The following is an 18,185-nucleotide window of genomic DNA, read 5'->3' as shown; positions in this document are numbered from 1 at the left end:
AGAAGATCGCAACCATTAGTTTTCAAACAAAAGAAACTAACTTTACTCTTTGTTTCAACTTTTGCTTTTGACATTCCAATCATTTTACGGCACTACATGTTTTGATTTATAATTCATCTTGTTCTTGGTTGTAGTTGCTTGGAGGTTTAAACTCTTTTATCTGATTGAGCTGCTCAAAACTAGAAACAGTGATGTCCTAACTCCTAATAAAGCACCACATTCTTTTGTTGTTCTTTTTGTTATACTACTGATTTTGCTTGTTCTCAGGCAGTAATTTTCATTGAAGATAATGATATTGAACAACCTTCCTTCATCACAATATGGGAGGGGACTTTCAATTCAATCTCGTTTCCCTGAGATCAAATCTGTTGCAAATTCCACTTGCAAGTCTTCTGGGGAAGATGATACAAGCTTAGCCATATTTTCTGACGATGACTTGAGCCTGAAAGATGCTTTTGGGCCAGCAACATTTGATCATGGCCATTATGAATCTTCTTTCAATTTTGCCTCCGATATTCAACACTCTCATCTTCAACCACATCATCAAGCTGTAAAAAGCCCAGTAGACTTTCTGGAAGCTAAAGGATTTGATGACCATGTCGTTTTAGGTCCATCAATTTGACCCTTCATGATTCAAGCAATCAAATGCCTTCTGTTTCTACGGAACCAAACACACGAGCAGTACAGACTGGTATGTTGTTGCAAATTTCATTCAATTTCCTCCAATTAATACTTATGTAAAGTTGATGCATCTTCAAGCTTTAGAATTGGTGAAGCAACTGTGGGAGCAAGTGTTGTTGCTAGATGACTATAAAATTGGAGAACTACTTCGGAAACCTTCAAGGCTGTCGTTTACCGCTGCAGAGTTAGGGAATGTTGAATTCATAAAAGCGCTGATTCGGATGTATCCTGACCTTATTTGGAAAGTAGATGATCACAGTCGAAGCAAATTTCACATTGCAGTGTTGCATCGTCAAGAAAACATTTTTAATCTGATTCATGATTGGCGCTCATAAAGATTTGATAGCAGCTTATGAAGATGAAAATAACATGTTGCATTTTGTTGGAAAGCTTGCCCCCTCAAGATAGACTCAAAATTGATTCTGGTGCAGCTATGCAACTTAGACGAGAGTTGCATTGGTTCAAGGTTAATAATTACTTTTCAACTATAAAACTTGCACTTCACAATAATTAGTTTTGTTCGGAAATAACGTGTAAATGAAGCAAAACATGAACTCAATTAACCATTTTCTTTCTGGATTTGAATGTTGATGAACTGTCTTTTTGACATGGCAGGAAGTCAAAAAAGTTGTTCAACCATTTTATAGAGAAACCAAAAATTCTGAGGGTAAGACACCTCATATTTTGTTTTCGAAGGAGCATAGAAGACTTTTTCGCGAAGGGGAAAAGTGGATGAAAGACACTGCATCTTCATGTATGGTTGTCGCAACACTTATTGCAACCGTGATGTTTGCTGCAGCCTTCATTGTACTAGGTGGCAATAATAATCTTACAGGGAAGCCTGTTTTTCTACATCACGGGTCATTTTTGGTTTTCGCCATATCGGATGCATTGGCACTATTTTGCACTGCCACTTCAATATTGATGTTCCTCTCCATTCTCACCTTGCGCTGTGCAGAAGAAGATTTCTTGCATTCATTACCAAACAGGTTGACAATAGGGCTTGCAGCTTTCTTCATCTCTATAGCAACCATGATGGCAGCATTTGGAGCCACTCTTTTCATTGTTCTAAGTGATGACTTTGCATGAATAGCTATTCCAATAGCCACTATTGCTAGTGTTCCTATCACCCTGTTTCCTCTGCTCCAATTCCCCCTTCTTTCTGATATGATTAGTCATTTGTATGAGTTTAGTATTTTTTTTTCTAGTTCAAATCATCACTTGTAGTAGCTCATTGCAAAACAATCTTTTCATTATGTATTGGAAATGCTGAGTAATGAACAAAGATTCATTTAATTTATCAAATCATGATAAACAAATCCCAACTTCTGCTTTAATTGCTCATTCACTCCAACGTAAAACCTCTGATCATGTAACCAACTTATAAACTTCATATTAAGTTTGCTTCATTGAAACCAATGTTTGACACCTATATATTGTTAGGATCTCACATTGAGATGGAAAAAGTATGGGCATGTGGTTTATAAGGGCTTGGGCACCATTCATTGGCAAATCGGTTTTCTAAGGAGAGTTCTACTCAAGTTCACAAAAAGACCACTGCCCAACCCAGTTCTCATCAAAGTCCCACTATCTAGCCCAATTTTTATCAATTTGGGAGTGGGTTTCTATCAAATGGTATCAGAGCCAAACCTCACCGATGCTTCGGAAGGGGCAACTTGGGACATTAGGCTATGGCCAACGATGTTTGGAAGGGGCTGAGAAGGGAATTAATTTGAGAGTAGGTTCCTATCAAATGGTATCAGAGCCAAACCCCATCCGAGCCCATGTTACGGCTGTCTAGAGTGGGCCAACGAGCCCATGTTATAGAAGGGGCGACCTGGGAGAGTAGGCCACCTAGAGTGAAGTCATCTAGAGTGGGCCAACGAGCCCATGTTATGGAAGAGGCAACTTGGGAAAGGGCTACCTAGGAAGGGAATATAAGAATAACCAAACTTGAAAGAATTTGATGAGTAATTTGGTAAAGAACTTGGAACAACTTTGATATATCCCACATGGGAATTTAATTAGACCTAATATTTCTTTATTAGGAAGACACAGATTGCAAAAATCCCGGCATCCTTCTTAGGAAATATTGTCATCATTCAGCATCTCCTTTTCTTTGACAGAGAATATGTTATTTATGACGCTGCTTGACTTCATGACTTCCTTTATGAGGCCTTGAACCACATATACTTCTCTTACTCTTCACTTCCAGCCATTTGAGCCATATATTCTTCTCTTACTCTTCACTTCCGGCCAATTTAGCCACATATTCTTCTCTTACTCTTCACTTCAGGCCATTTACGCATACATTCTTCTCTTACTCTTCACTTCAGGCCATTTGAGCCATATATTCTTCCCTTACTCTTCACTTCAGGCCATTTGAGCCATATATTCTTCCCTTACTCTTCACTTCAAGCCATTTGAGCCATATATTCTTCTCTTACTCTTCACTTCAGGCCATTTTTTTCTTTTATAAATTTAGCTAGCTCCATATTGTATCCAAGGTGACAAAAGAGGCAAGTAAGTGCAATCATCCTCACAACAATAGTTCAACCCACTTCTTCTTCTTCTTCTTCTTCTTCTTTGATTTGTAGAGTCTTAACTTAAACTCATTATTTTTGTTCTTTCAGCTTGCTACATCTGCATATATAAGATTATATACTGAATTTATTATATATAAGATCTTGAAGTACATGATATGAATGATTGTTATTCTAATCTTCTTCTTCTTCTTTCATTTGTAGAGTCTTAACTTAAACTCATTATTTTGTTCTTCAAGTTTGCTGCATCTACAATTATAAGATTAGATATTGAATTTATTATATATAAGATCTTGAAGTACTTGAGATGAATGATTGTTATTTTAATTAATATTCATTACCAATTTGAATCCAATTAGAACATAAGGTTCATATTATGCTGCAAAATTCCTTGTATAATACTTATAAAGTTCATTGCAGATTTACCACGAATAAACGAGAAAATAAATCATGACGGATTACGCTGCTGCATCAGGATGCACCTCGACTGAAGAAAAAGTTGAGATTGTGATTGCTGCACCTAATAAAAAAATGGATGGTACGATTTGACATTGCAATGAATGCTGCACTTGTTTTGTGCCTTTTTTTTTTTTTTTTTTTTTTTCAGGTAAGATGCATTTTTTGAATACCATTTTGGTTTCTACGGGTAGATGTGATCTACATTTCCTAAGTTCGCGTTAATTTTTTGTTTCCATTAATCTCTCTTGTTTTTATGTAATTATGAATTGCTTATGAAGTTCGAGGGTTAAAAATAGATATTAAATTTTGATTGAAGGTTAATTTCACAAATTCATCTTTCTATTCTTGATTCACTCTATATTATAAGAAAGCCTTATATACATAATGTTACACTACAATATTTAGCCGATGATTATATATCACATCAATCCAAGTAAAATATATATATTTAATCATTAGATTTTTGAATTACAATAAAATGTACCCAAGACTTTCTCATTTTAAGGTGATCACGTGTGAAATTGAATCTTTCAATAGTAAACACATTTTTTTTTTTTTTTTTAATATCAAATTCATATAAATCAAAGGCAAAGAATATCCAATTTTTTTAATTTTTCAATTTTGGGGGGAAATTGATATGTCACTTTAAGACTCTTTGTTCTTTAAGGAAATAAAGATAAAATATTCATATTAGCACAGAAGATATATTTACACAGTACAATGCAACATTCATTAAAACTTAGATAACAGACCATGTGACCATCTTATTTATTTTGTAGGACGTCCTTGATATCTTCACCTAGATATATTGGTGTCACTTATTCCATTTATTATTTCCTTTGTAATTCCAGAAAAAAAACATATATTTATGGCTAATAATCTATCCATAAATGCATTTTTTTTAACTTAATTAAAAAAGAAAAAAATTGTTTTAATAGGTTATAATGGTCTATTCAATAAATTTGTCAAGAGGAATTACAAATATGACAAAGTTAACAGAAAGAACTTTTTATATATCGAAACCCTACATGTAACCTTGTTAACTGTACTTAATTATCTTTTTTTAATTTTAATCATCAGAGTTTAATGTGAACGTACCGGTGGACTCTTCCACCATAGAAGAAGAAACAGTGCTGCTGCTGCAAAATTCTATCTCATTCTCAAAAGGTAAAGTCTTTTTTATTATATTGATTGATTATAGGCTATAGCATCCCTTTTATTATGTGTAGCAAAATTTTATTCATAAACTTGTTCTTTTTTCAACTTGACAGAAATTGAAAGGAGAAGTAGGCACTTCAAATTATATAGGGCTGCATTGGAAGGTGATTGGAACACTGCTGAAAAAATTTACAAGGAAGAGGGTATTGATATACCAGTTAAGCTATCAAAGGATGGGGGCACCGCTCTCCATATTTCAGCTGCAGCAGGGCACACTGGTTTTGTGAAAAAGCTGCTTGAAAAAATGAATAAAGAGGATTTAGCCGTAAAAAATAATGCTGGCAATACGGCTTTTTTTCTTGCAGTTGCGTCCGAGAGGGTTGAAATTGTCAGGGCTATGATGAAGAAGAATGAAGACATAGTAAAGATTAGAGGAGACAATGATATTTTACCGCTTCACAAGGCAGCTCTAATTGGAGACAAAGAGATGGTAGAATACCTTTATGAAGCCACTGCAGATGTGATATTAGATCATGATAATGATCGCATCGAATTGCTTATCAGCCTCATAAACCGCAGCTGGTATGGTAAGTAAAAGTTTTAATATTTATATTCGGGCTAGCAAATATCTGAATCTAACATGTGTAAACTTGAGTCTATATAATTTATAATGGTGATCACTGTTCTCCTAGATGCTGCATTGCATTTGGTGGAGAGGCACCCACAGATAGCTCTTGCACGTGATAAAAATGAGGAGACGGCATTGCATCGCTTGGCACGATTACCTGTATTGACGCGTGTTTTAGACCTCAACTCCATTGAAGTTTGCAAGAAATCAGCCATCTACTTGTGTGAGTTCTCTCTAATCATTATAACTATCATATTGCCGTAGTTTTTTTTTTTTTTTTTAATCATAATATTAATATATATAATTGTAAGTAAGAGAAAAGTTGTTTAATTTCATTTTGTTTTAAAACAGATAATGAAGTAAAAAGAGACGTGACAAAGAGATGTCAGTCAATGCTTGGGATGCAGCGGGTGAAGGAGAGGAATAAGCTGAGCTTGAGGGATCAAATGAATGAGAGGGAGCAACAGATGAATGAGAAAAGGCAAAGCAGGACGAAAAGACTGGGCTGGAGGCATCGGGTTTATGAGGCGAAAAGACAAGTGCATTGTGGGTATCTGTTCGGAATTTTTTTTTATTATTTTTTTTAATACCTTAGCTTTGACAAGGTTTTTAATTATTTTTTAACAGTCAGGTATAAAAATAGTGAAAATACAGATGAAAATTCTCATGTGTAACTTAAAATATAGAATTAAATTTCAGTTAACAAAAGTTAATTATTGTCTATGAGCATTTTCAGTGTCTCGTTAAGAAGATAAATCAAGTTCCTCTCTGGTATTTTCCTCATCCTCAACTTTCTGAAACTAATGTTGGCTTTGGCTAAACTAAACTTCTTGTTTCAGATACTGGTCAAGAGATTCCCGATTCAGCTTTTGAACTAGTCGAATGTCTTTGGAAACAAGTTATGCTTTTGGTTTTGGATGACTGCCAGATTCTGGAAATTATTAGAAAACCTAGGTCTCTAATATTCGAGGCTGCAAAACAAGGAAACCTTCGGTTTCTAGACATAATTTTCTCCAGATATCCTGACCTAATGTTTGAAGTTGACGAAAATAATTACACCATACTTCATGTTGCTGTTATGTATCGTCGCCGTAACATTTTCAATGCCATGTATCACATCGGTCCATTTAAGGATTTGGTAGTTCGAGACACAGATAAAGAAGGGAACAATATCTTGCATTTGGCTGCAAAGTTGCCACCAGTAGATACACCCGATATTGAATCGCCGGCATTACCTTATAAAATGGAAAGGGAGATGTGGTGGTTCGAGGTGAATATTAATTTACTCCCCTCTTTGGTTTGAAAAATAATATTTATTTCCTTTGATTGATAGATGTTTCGTAAGTATTGCAGGGAGTGAAGAGAATTTTACATCCAGTGGTAGCTGAAGCTAAAAATAATGAAGAGAAAACTCCTAGAGCTTTATTTACTGAACAACACAAAGAGTTAAGGGAAAAAGCTGAAAAATGGACCAAGGACAATGCAACTGCCTGCATCATGGCTTCAACAATTATTACCACTGTGGTTTTCGCTGCACTTTTCACTGTACCAGGTGGCACCAACGAGAATATAGGGACTCCAATTTTTTTGCGAAGAGCTTCCTTCATAGTTTTTGCAATATCAGATACTATAGCATTACTATTGTCCTCTTCCTCCATAACGATGTTCGTATCGGTTATCTCTTCCCGATGTGAAGAAGCAGATTTCCACTTGCGGCGGATAACTAATGATTTGGCTCTTGGCGTAAACTTACTTCTATACTCTGTAGAAGCAATGATGGTAGTGTTTTCTGCAACTATGTTCATTGTCTTCAAAGATGGGTGGCTATGGGTGCCTGTTCTTTTAACGGTAATGGTTGTTTTCTCAACGCTAATGAACGTGGGTAAAACTTGGACTGTCGGTGGAGAAGTGTTACATTACGTCAATGAAAACAGGTGACATTATTTACTTATTTTACATAATGTAATATATTCTGTCTTATTAGAACCATGTCTTACTAACTAGATTGATTATTGATCTTATGATGAATGGCAGTACGGTGTTACCTTTATTTGGCTTTCCTTAAAATAATAATAAAAGAAAATTATGATTAAATTTTTAATTCTATAACTAAAAGTGGCAGTTATATTGATATTTCAGTGAATATATTGAGGACGGTGTGCTAGCTGCATTCAAACTTCATTCCGGAAGAGGCACAGGCTTCGTAGTTAAAGGAATGACTGAAACATCAAGACTGATGGAAGTTGTTTTTTGAATAAGACTACATTTACAAATTTTTCATACAAACTTTCTGATACAGGTTCAAAGTTATTAAGCTACCGTTGGTAAAAGAAACAGATGTTAATGTCTAAGTTGTAATTAAGAGCTTTAGTTTTCTAACTCTGTTACTGGAAGCGTTAGTTCAAATCTTTCCCGTTAAACGACCTGTCATCTTCCTGGTGAAAGAGCCCTGTTAATCACTAGTGCAGAAAGCATAGCAGATCCTACGAATAGCTCACACTCAATTTGTGTTTCTTGTTGTATGAACCAACGGTTGAGATCAGGGTTCACTTTGGATTGATGTCTTTGTAATACAAAAGATGTTCTCGGTCAATTGAAAATAAATAATCTTCTTTTGTTTTTCTTATCTGCATTCAATCCCTACAGTTTTGTTTCTTTTACAATCTTGATTAAACTTCACAAAATAAAGGTGTGAAGTTTAAGTATTATATTACCTTTAATACATAAAGGTGTTGCTTCAAACTTAGAAAAGGTTAATAAGATGAAGTATGAAGCGGAACATAACTCCCTGTTTTTCTACAGCATTTGGGATCAAAAAGGTTAACAAGAACAAAAAGTTGCCACCGACTCGAGGCAAAGTGGAAGCAACCTCTTATGTTAGGCCACAGAGAATTTCATGGTCTGCTATCTTTGTTCTGTGACCGAAGAACAGGATAATGTTGATTCAAAATTTAAAACTGTAATTATAAATATGAGTTGATAATACTGATCACCCTGAGGTTTTAATTTTTAATAGATGGATTGAAAAGATCGTTAGGGTAACATATAACTCTCTGACATGAGCCTCCGTGAATATGAGTTAATAATATTGACAACCATATGATGTTTGCACATTTATTTAATTAAGCACAATTTGTGTCCGTAGTTTATACGTCATAACATTCTACATAAATGTGTGCACATTTTCTTAATCTTATTTTCTCACAAAATATGTGAACACATTACAGTCAGATGTGTAATCAGTTATCCAGTCAGACCTTTAGTACAAATGTTGAGTTTTCATTGGTTGTTAGGATTTTCTCCAGTTATGAAATATGGGTGAGTGGTCCAAATACAAGTGTCAAGTATTTCAGATGTGGTCTTGGAAATTTGTTTTGTCTTTTTAGAAGTGGTCCTAACAAGTTGTTGAAAACTTTTCTAAAATAGCCAAACATGTGTAAGGCGGCTGGATGTTTAGTGGATCGTTGAGCAAGGATTCTATATTATCTTCTTCATCCTTGCATTTACGTTTGAGCATTAATATTTCTTTGGTTGTTCTCTGAAATTCTTAGAGAGTTTATTTGTTTTAGGTTAGGTTCATTTTATTTTTTTGATGCTCAAAATGCTTATCTTAACTTTGTTGTTTGAGTGTGGTTGGAACATGGTTCCATTGATTAAAGCTTCTAGGGATTTCAAATTGTGGAGCTAAAGGTTGTCTTTGGCATTTGAAGCTTGAGTGGAGCTCAAGCTACTTAAGAGGTTTTTTGGATTCAAGCAAGTTGTGACAAAACATTGAATCAAAGGGTGGAGTTAGAGTGTTATAAAACAGGGAATGTTTTACATTTGTTTTGCTTAACTTCGACATTGTAATGAATTTTGAATGTATGCTATAATGGATTTACTTCGTTTGAACAATCCCATGGATGTAGGCAATTTGCAGAACCATATAAAAACCTTTTATGTATTTTACTTTATGTCCTTAATGATTGGTAATGTGTTGATGATGAATGATCATTCCCCCAAGCACAAATGAACTCAATCAACTTATTTCGCATATGTTTAAATGAACCTATTGAGATAAAACAAGAAAATTGCCATGAAATAAGCACATGGCATCAATGACCATTCATAAATTCAAATTTGTATTTATAAATGTATAATGTCAACCATAAAATTTTGTGATTATGCAATTGGTGATGTTCAGTATATTAATTAATTATATAATTCATTTTGTATAAGATAAGTCCTAATAATTTGTGACTCATCTTGTGTGGTATTATAAGACAACTCATCTGTTATTAATCAAAGATTAGTATATATATCACATGCATTACTTATATCAATAAATTTAAACTGTGAATTACCATAAAGGGGGACCGACTTACACCTACCCAGAGTTTGCTTTAAAGACAAATTAGTACCCAAAAAGTTTTGAAATAATAAATACCCACTTTCCGTCCAAATCTGTTAGTAAATCTGTTAACTAAAATGGTATTATCATCATTCTATCATTTTTGTGGGGGTAATTTTGACTTTTTTGTTTTACGGTTTGTGCATTAAAAAAAAAGTTAAAAAGATTGCATTAATAAAATATTAAAAAAATCTGCCCAAATCTCTGATCCTTTGTCTTCTTCTCCCCTTTCTCTTTCTCTTTCTCTTTATCTTATTATCTCCCTTCTCTTTCTTCCCCTTCTTCTCCCTCTTTTTCCTCGAGTCACTAGGCAAGAACCCGGCACCGGAATATGGCCAAATCGAAAGCCTCTCTCTCCTCTCTCTTCCCATCTTCACGTCTCTCATAAAAGGGCAAAAAAAGGGGGTCTTTTGCAAAGCTGTCGCACTTCCCCACCCATTTTCCGGAAGCCCCATCACTGAAAACTTTTCCTCTCCCCACCAATCGTCTTTTCGGTGTGCCCTCTCCAAAACCCCCATTTTCCCCGTCATCGTTTGCTCACATTTCACCACCTATTGAATTCTTAGGGTTTTTGTTGTTTGTTGAATTGAGATTGATTGGTGTTTTTCGGTGTTTTTGATGGGAAATTGATGGTTGGGGATTAATTGGGAGTGTTTTTTTTTTTTTTTTTTTTTTCTGTTTTTGTTTGATTTTTGGGGATTTCTGATCGGTTTTGGCATTGATGATTGATTTTCCAAGTTTTGGCACACTACTTGTTTGAGGTTTTGCCCCAAACCTTCTATGCCTTGCGTGTTTTGGTTCCTTTGAGTGTTTGAGAGTGATTCTTTGGGATTTTTTGCATTGAATCTTTTGGTGATTTGAGTGAGGTTTTTTTGGGGCTTTGGTCGTTTTTGCTGGTTGTTGTCCTGTGGTTCTGGCGAGAGATGAAGAAGATGAAGACAAGATTTTAATTAAAATTAATTATAAAAATAAAATAATTAAAATTGAGAAGAAAGATTTTTATAAAATTAATATTAAAGAGAGAGATTGGACGATGTAGAATGTTATTTTTTTGTTGGATATAAAATTATCATATTATCCTTTTTTAAACAAACTTTACTAATAGATTTGAACGAAAGGTAGATAATTGGCATTTTTAAATCTTTTGGTATCATATTGTCCTTATAACAAACTATGGGTGAGTGCATGTCGTTCGGCCTTTATCATAAATTAAACAAGACATAAACTCCATGTGATTACTTATTTAATTGTCATTTGCAAACAAGTCAAAAGTTCGTACCATCGTGCTATACATCGAATATTTAATATTTTATTAATTATTAATTGTTGAGTGCCATGTGACAACTGACAATATATGGTAAAGCACCTGGCATTTGACAAGTCAACCGTCACAATTCGTACCTTTTAAATTGAATCACACTGAGTTTCACTTTTACATTATCTTTTTATTGCTACTCAAATCTCAATAATTTCTAAGGATCACGAGGAACCCTTGTTTGTAACATAAACTCTACAATTTGCTAAGAGTTCAACATCAGAGGTGGCAACTCATTAGCATTTATTAATTATTTCATACTATGTTTTAATATTAATTAACTTATAATTCAATTCATGTAACAACACTTATTTTATCATTAATCAACAACATCATCAGCGGCGGATCCAGTCCTAGGCCTATCCTCAGATTTAAAAAAAATTAAGGGATAACGACTTATACATACCCAAGATTTATCGTAATGACAAGTTGGTACCCAAAAGATTTTGAAATGACAAATAGGTACTTTCCGTCATGTTCTGTTAGTGATTTCTGTTTATTAATAGTAAAAAGACTAAAATACCCTTAAAAGTTTGAATTTTAGTTTTTTATAAATTTAAAAATTTCAAAAAACCCCCTAAGTTTACAAATTTCACTAAATACCCCAATATATAAAAGTTTTATAAAATAACAAAAACACCCCCCACCGGCAAGTGCCAGATTCCGGCCACCACCGTCAGAATCTGACCGGAAAGTTGCGTTACGACACAGACCCGTCGGATCTGTGCCGTAACGCGTCGATCTGGCCGGAAAAGGCCAGATCTGGCTGCTGCTTCGACGGCCAGATCTGGCCTTTTCCGGCCAGATCCGTGGCGGATCTGGCCTGAAAAGGCCACATCGGCACTTTACGACACAAATCCGATGGGGATCTTTGTCGTAATGCAGTTTTTCGGCCAGATTCCGGCGATGGTGGCCGGAATCTGGCATTGGGGTGGTGGGGGTATTTTTGTCATTTAACAAACTTTTTATATATGGGGGTGTTTATTAAATTAGCAAACCTAGGGGGTTTTTTAGAAATTTTTAAATTTATAAAAAACAAAAATTGAAACTTTGAAGGGCATTTTAGTCTTTCACTATTAATAAACAAAAATTACTAACAGAATATGACGGAAGGTACCTATTTGTCGTTTCAAAACCTTTTGGGTACCAACTTGTCATTACAGTAAATTTTGGGTATGTACAAGTCGTTCGCCCAAAAATTAATAATATATAGACCCATGAAAAATTGTTATATATATGAAGCTACTTTGAAATTTAAAACAAATGAGAACTGTTATATATATATCTAAGCCTATAAAAAACATGTTATTAATGTATAGATTTCAAGTCTACATTATATTAAAAATTTAAAACTCTCACTTTTTTCACCACGTTACTTTTTATGATTTTATTCTAAAATTCTTTACACTCTTATTCTTTCATTCTCTTTTTTATGCTGTTTGCTCTCTTGAAGATCGAAATTATTAAAGCTTTTATTATTTAATGTATAATAATTAGTTATGTTTTTTGTTTTATTAGTTTTAGGTATGTGTATTGTTTATTTTAATTTAATTTATTTTAGGGTTAAATTATATTTTTTTTTTTAGGTTTTATATTCTAATTAGATATGGATGTTGTGAGTTTATTTTATTTTATGTTTTACCTTTACGAATGAACCTGCTTTTTAGATTTTATTGTTCAATGAGTCCACGATGAGTAACTGATGCGAGGTATATTAGCCAACATTATTGCTTTAAACTAAGTAAAAGTACAATTAGAAAATCCTCTATAGCAAAAAGACTTCAAACCACATAGAGAACCCCCAAGCAGAAAATCTAAAACTAGGAAAGGACCGACCTGTGCTCCGGCTGAGATGAGACTTTTTCGAAGGTGGCAACGAATCATCACCACTTGACCGTCCCCATATATCATTTCTGCGTTTTCCTGTTGCTCTTACTTCAGCTGTTTTTGGCTCAACTTTTTGTGGTTCACATTTGTTGGCTGATTTCACTTCAGGGGATATCGGCTGCTGAGCTATTTTTCTTCCATCTTCTTCTTCATTAGAAGGAGAAACTTCCTTTAAACGAGTAACTACATTGCTCAAATCCTTCAATGCAGAATCAATAACTGCTTTAAGCTTCTTAATTTCCTCATTTCTCCGAGCCAGTTGATCCCTCAGTATATTTCTTTCCGCCACTACTTGCTCATGCTCTGTTAAATATAACAATTTTTCTTAAAACTAAAACCTTTTTATTCCAATTAATTTTAATAATAATAAAACCATGAACTTTACTAAACATTTCCCTCAGAAAAAGGTATCCTCCATTTTGATAACTGAATTGAATAGCAAAATTCAAGTTTTAACCCAAAAGCAGAACAGTGTTTCCTCACCGTGACGGGGACTGAAGCTCGAAGAAGAAGGTGTGCGAAGAGCGGTGGAGAAGTTGACGGAGTTGGTCATGGGCGCAGAGGATGAAAGCTCAAATGTAGATCTGCAGAGATGTATATTTTTTGGGCAAGTTTCAGTACAGTTGTAATACACTGAAAACAGAGGGTTTATCAGTAAAGGGTGTTCCTTTTCTTTGTGTGAATGGCTACTGTGTAGTTCTTGGTCTTGGGTGAGAGAGAGAGAGAGAGAGAGAGAGAGAGAGAGAAAGCTGCTACAGAGTAGAGCTGCTGAGACTTCTGTTTGAGTTGGTGATGGTGTGGCATTGTTCTTCTCTCTGCCACTACTTTACTTCCCTCTTTCTCAGCTTTCAGCCTCGTTATTCTCTCTTTGCTCTTCATTTTCCCATTTCGCTGGGGATTGCATCTTAAGCCAAAAAAAGGTAAGCTTTTTGAAACCAGTTCTTCTTTTTAATGTATATTTTTGTTTTATTTTGTCAAGTTTCAATTTTTGGTTGTTTTAAGACTGCCATCGTCAATAGCTTTGGATACTTATCAATCTTACCAAGAGGGCAAAAAAGTATCAAAACATTCTTCTTTTTTTTTTTTTTTTTTTTTGTTTTTCGTAGAATTTCCTTGTAATCCTTAAATTTATGCTAATATTTGTCCAACTTTTGTATAACTCACCAATTTACACTTAAATTTTGCCTGTGCGAAATGTGCAGTTCATAAAAAAGGTCGTTTATGAAGGTCAGAAACTTTTTACCATCTAGATTGAAATATCGTGTAGTGGGGAGAAGGTAAAGTTTAGACTAAGGTAACTCGCAATGACCTCCCTGAGGTTTGAGGAATGTTTAGCTGGACCTAAAGTTGTTAAATTGTAAGGAGACCTCTTTTCAAGGCCTTTTATTAATTATTAACAATGTAAAGAAAAAATTGAGGGCTATTAGATGATTTAAGATGACAATTTTTCATTGATTAATGACCTTGAAGGGAGCTCTTTCTACATTAAAAAGCTTTTGGATCTATTAGACACTTTCCCCAAACGATAGGGGAGGTCATTGTAATACCTCAAACATGTAAAGCACCACAGTTTACAACTATACATTGTTATGTACTCTGTAGTTGTGGTAGAACTACAGTAATATAACTTAAGTTATATGAACATCAAAATAGTAATGACATCCTGAAATTCTAAGATTCTGCATTATTTGATGAAAGCATCTAATGTCTTCTTCTTACTTTACGATTCTTTATACTATGGATATGATAACTAATGCAACACTCTTGTTTCTCTTATGATATTATCTGATCATTCATTTTATATGGTAATGTTAACTAAAATGTGATAAATCAATCACTATTCAAAAATTTGATGGAAGTATTATTTTGTAATGAAAGAGAATCTATCAAATTCAACTTATCTAACAATATAAAGTTATTGTAGGTTTACACACAATGCCGACTATTGAAATCATGAGGGATACCTTTGCATCCGGAAATGGTTCAAATGAAGAAGTTGAAATTATCATTGCTTCACCTTATGGTCAATTGGCTGGTATGCTTAGATTTTACAATGTGTTATACCTGTGCTATTGTTTCTGTTCAGATGGATTGTTTACCGTGGGGAAAATCTTTTAGCTTCATTACCAATCACTTTGGCAACTTGGCAAGAAACTGTTTTCCAAAGGCATGATATTAGCTACTATTTAATATAGATTGATATTGGTGCCTATATGTGTATTTTTATATGCATATTTTAAAGAATCAACAATTTTATTGATAAAACTTGTTATAAATGCTGCCACTTGACAGACAAGCAAACAAGAATTAGACACTTAAAATTGTTTCAAGCTGCACTAAGTGGTGATTGGAGCATGGCTGAGGGTATTTACAAAAAACATAAAAATGATATAAGAGTGAGGATATCAAAGGAAGGGGACACTGCTCTCCATATTGCAGCTGCAGCAGAGCAAACTGATTTTTTGAAAAAGTTGGTGGATAATATAAATAAAGAGGATTTAGCTACTACAAATTATTCAGGCAATACAGCTTTTTGTCTTGCTGCTGTGTCTGGAAATGTGGAACTTGCCCAAGTGATGATGAATAAGATGAAAAAAGAGGATCTAACTACAAAGAAAGGAGTTGGAAAAACAGCTTATTGTCTCTCTGTTGAGTCCCAGAAGGTGGAACTTCCCAACATGATAGAGGAGAGTACAAACTTAGCTGATGTCCTGGAAAGGAATAGAAACTTAGCAATGATCCGCGGTAGAAATGAGATGTTACCACTTTACATGGCCGCTTTGTTTGGCCATAAAGAGATGGTACAGTTTCTTTATGAAGCCACTGATGACGAGTCATTATATGACAACGACCGCATTGAATTGCTTATCACTCTAATAAGCAATGGTTTGTATGGTAGGTAAAAGGTATTCTTTATATTTTGGCTAATTGTAGTATACTTGATATCTTTTAAATTGAATTTTACAATGTAAGATTGAAACCTTTGGTATAAGATTGAAATTCCATGTATGGTGGTCAGATTAATATATTTTTTAACAAATGTCCTATTATTCTTTTAAGGAACACTGTGAATTCTCATCAAGAGGCATATGATTTGACAAAACTAATGAAAGAACCCTTTCATAGCACAAGTGGCTTGGTGAATACAAATCTGAAAATTTTCCTTTTATGAAACATAATTAATATAGTATTATGTATGGCAACTGCATACTTCCACTATTTAGAATTGATACTATATCATCTCTAATGATGGTTGTTGTGTACTCAGATGTTGCACTGGATTTGCTAGAGAAACACCCAGAGTTAGCCGTCGCTTGTGATGGAAATGAGGAGACAGCATTGCTTGCCTTGGCTCGAACGCCTATTGCCTCTTAAATTCAGCGAGGATTTTGGAAACAATGTGTCAATTTGTGTTAGTCTCCTTTAATCTTTGACATATTCAGCATGCCTAAATATATAAGTTACTGTTTTTTGTTTTATAGTTGAAATATATGTTTACATGACAATTGTGATTAGGAGCGCGAACAGATATGAAAATTTGCACTTTAACCTTTCAGTTTTAATTTTTCCTTTTGTTTCAGAAACCATTTTTGCAAACCTGCTATTACTAAATATTTTCTTAGCAAGTTGAATTTGATACAATTTCACGATATATTCTTATACTGACCAGCACCTTTTGCCAAAGAATCATTTGCAACTTGCAAGTGTGTTCTGACGCTAAAGGATTTTTATGATATATTTTCAAACTGCTAATTTATCTTGATTATTGCAATATAGAATTTGTTCCGGACTTTTCACAAATCAAAATTTTGGCCATATGGCATTTATGCAATAACGTGATTTCTTTTATAGCACAATGAAGTGGTAATGTTGTGGTTACTGTAGGTTACATTGTTGGACATTTTTATTGTGTGACTCGGAGTGTTAATCAAATTCCTAGTTTAACTTGATCATTACATATGTAGTTAAGTATTGCCTAGAAAATGTTTTCGTTGCGAATTGTTTAGGTAGTAAATCTCCTATGTTCTTTTACTTATTTAGAATGAATTGCAATGACTTCTGTCATTGTTAACAGGCCTAAAGATTTATGTACGCTGATGTTGGCTAATCAAATTTGTAGTTTCAGGTAGCAACACCAAGTTGCCTCCTAAAGCACTTGAACTAATCAAACGCCTTTGGGAACAAGTCATATTGTCAGATGAGACTGCAATTTCAAATATTATTAAAACTGCCCGACAACTGATATTTGTTGCTGCAGAACTAGGAAACATTGAGCTTCTAATTATACTTATACCTGAATATCCTGATTTGATACTGGAAGTTGATGAAAATAATTATAGTATATTTCATTTTGCTGTTATGAATCGTCATAGGGACATCTTCAAACTCATACATGAGATTGGTACTTTTAAGGATTTGATAGTTGCTTCCAAGGAGAAAAAAGACAATAATATCTTGCATTTGGCTGGAATGTTGGCACCACCAGATCGGCTCAATGTTGTATCAGGAGCTGCTCTGCAACTGCAGCGAGAGTTGCTGTGGTTTAAGATGAATATTACGGTTCTCCTTTGTTTAGAAAGCAATATTCGTTACGCTAACTGATAAGATCTTTTACAGCATTATTTGTAGGTCAGTAAAATTATGCATCCATTGGATGCCCAGGATAAAAACAGTGAAGGGAAAACTCCAAGAGCTTTATTTACTAAGGAGAGAATCAAAGATAAAGGGAGAGAACACTGCAAACTATTGCATGATTGTGGCAACTCTTATTGCCACTGTGGTTTTTGCAGCAGCTTTCACTGTCCCAGGTGGCACCAAAGACGAGACGGGGACTCCTCATTTTATTCAAAAAACTTCCTTCAAAATTTTTGTTATATCAGATGCAGTTTCGCTAGTATCTTCCGCATGCTCCATCTTAACCTTTTTATCCATTCTAACTTCCCGGTATGCAGAAGAAGATTTCCTCTCACAGTTACCAAAAAAGCTGGTTGCTGGACTTGCAACACTTTTATTATCAATAGCAGCAATGATGGTAGTGTTTTGTGCAACTATTTTCATTGTTTTCAAAGATGGAGTGCTGTGGGTTCCTATTCTTGTTACTGTAATCGCTTCTATACTAGTCCT

At 34.4% G+C, this 18,185-nt stretch overlaps 1 protein-coding gene, 1 long non-coding RNA gene and 1 pseudogene across 2 annotated transcripts; all 3 read left to right on the top strand.

The window, feature by feature from the left end:
- The first annotated feature begins 289 nt into the window (after positions 1-289).
- LOC116105368 lies at positions 290-1,908 on the top strand (annotated as a pseudogene).
- A 1,766-nt stretch (positions 1,909-3,674) lies between these two features.
- LOC116105367 (ankyrin repeat-containing protein NPR4-like) lies at positions 3,675-7,723 on the top strand. Its single transcript, XM_031391798.1, has 8 exons — positions 3,675-3,762; positions 4,764-4,850; positions 4,955-5,428; positions 5,534-5,692; positions 5,821-6,015; positions 6,309-6,739; positions 6,823-7,403; positions 7,609-7,723. The coding sequence occupies exons 1-8, from the start codon at positions 3,675-3,677 to the stop codon at positions 7,721-7,723; spliced, it is 2,130 nt and encodes a 709-aa protein (XP_031247658.1).
- A 7,973-nt stretch (positions 7,724-15,696) lies between these two features.
- Positions 15,697-17,347, top strand: LOC116105396. The gene is made up of 3 exons (XR_004124076.1): positions 15,697-15,956; positions 16,330-16,473; positions 17,182-17,347. It is a non-coding gene; the product is annotated as an uncharacterized LOC116105396 (long non-coding RNA).
- The last annotated feature ends 838 nt before the right edge of the window (positions 17,348-18,185 follow it).

The sequence above is a fragment of the Pistacia vera genome, unplaced genomic scaffold (assembly GCF_008641045.1).
Source record: "Pistacia vera cultivar Batoury unplaced genomic scaffold, PisVer_v2 Contig498, whole genome shotgun sequence".
In the NCBI taxonomy this organism is placed as follows: Eukaryota; Viridiplantae; Streptophyta; class Magnoliopsida; order Sapindales; family Anacardiaceae; genus Pistacia; species Pistacia vera.
Note: the sequence above shows the minus strand (reverse complement) of the source record. Positions and strands in the feature narration are given on the sequence as shown.

Coding starts and splice junctions, on each gene's coding strand:
- LOC116105367 (XM_031391798.1), top strand. CDS start 3,675: ATGACGGATTACGCTGCTGCATCAGGATGCACCTCGACTGAAGAAAAA. Junction 3,763..4,763: donor ACCTAATAAAAAAATGGATG/GTACGATTTGAC, acceptor TTTAATCATCAG/AGTTTAATGTGAACGTACCG. Junction 4,851..4,954: donor TTCTATCTCATTCTCAAAAG/GTAAAGTCTTTT, acceptor TCAACTTGACAG/AAATTGAAAGGAGAAGTAGG.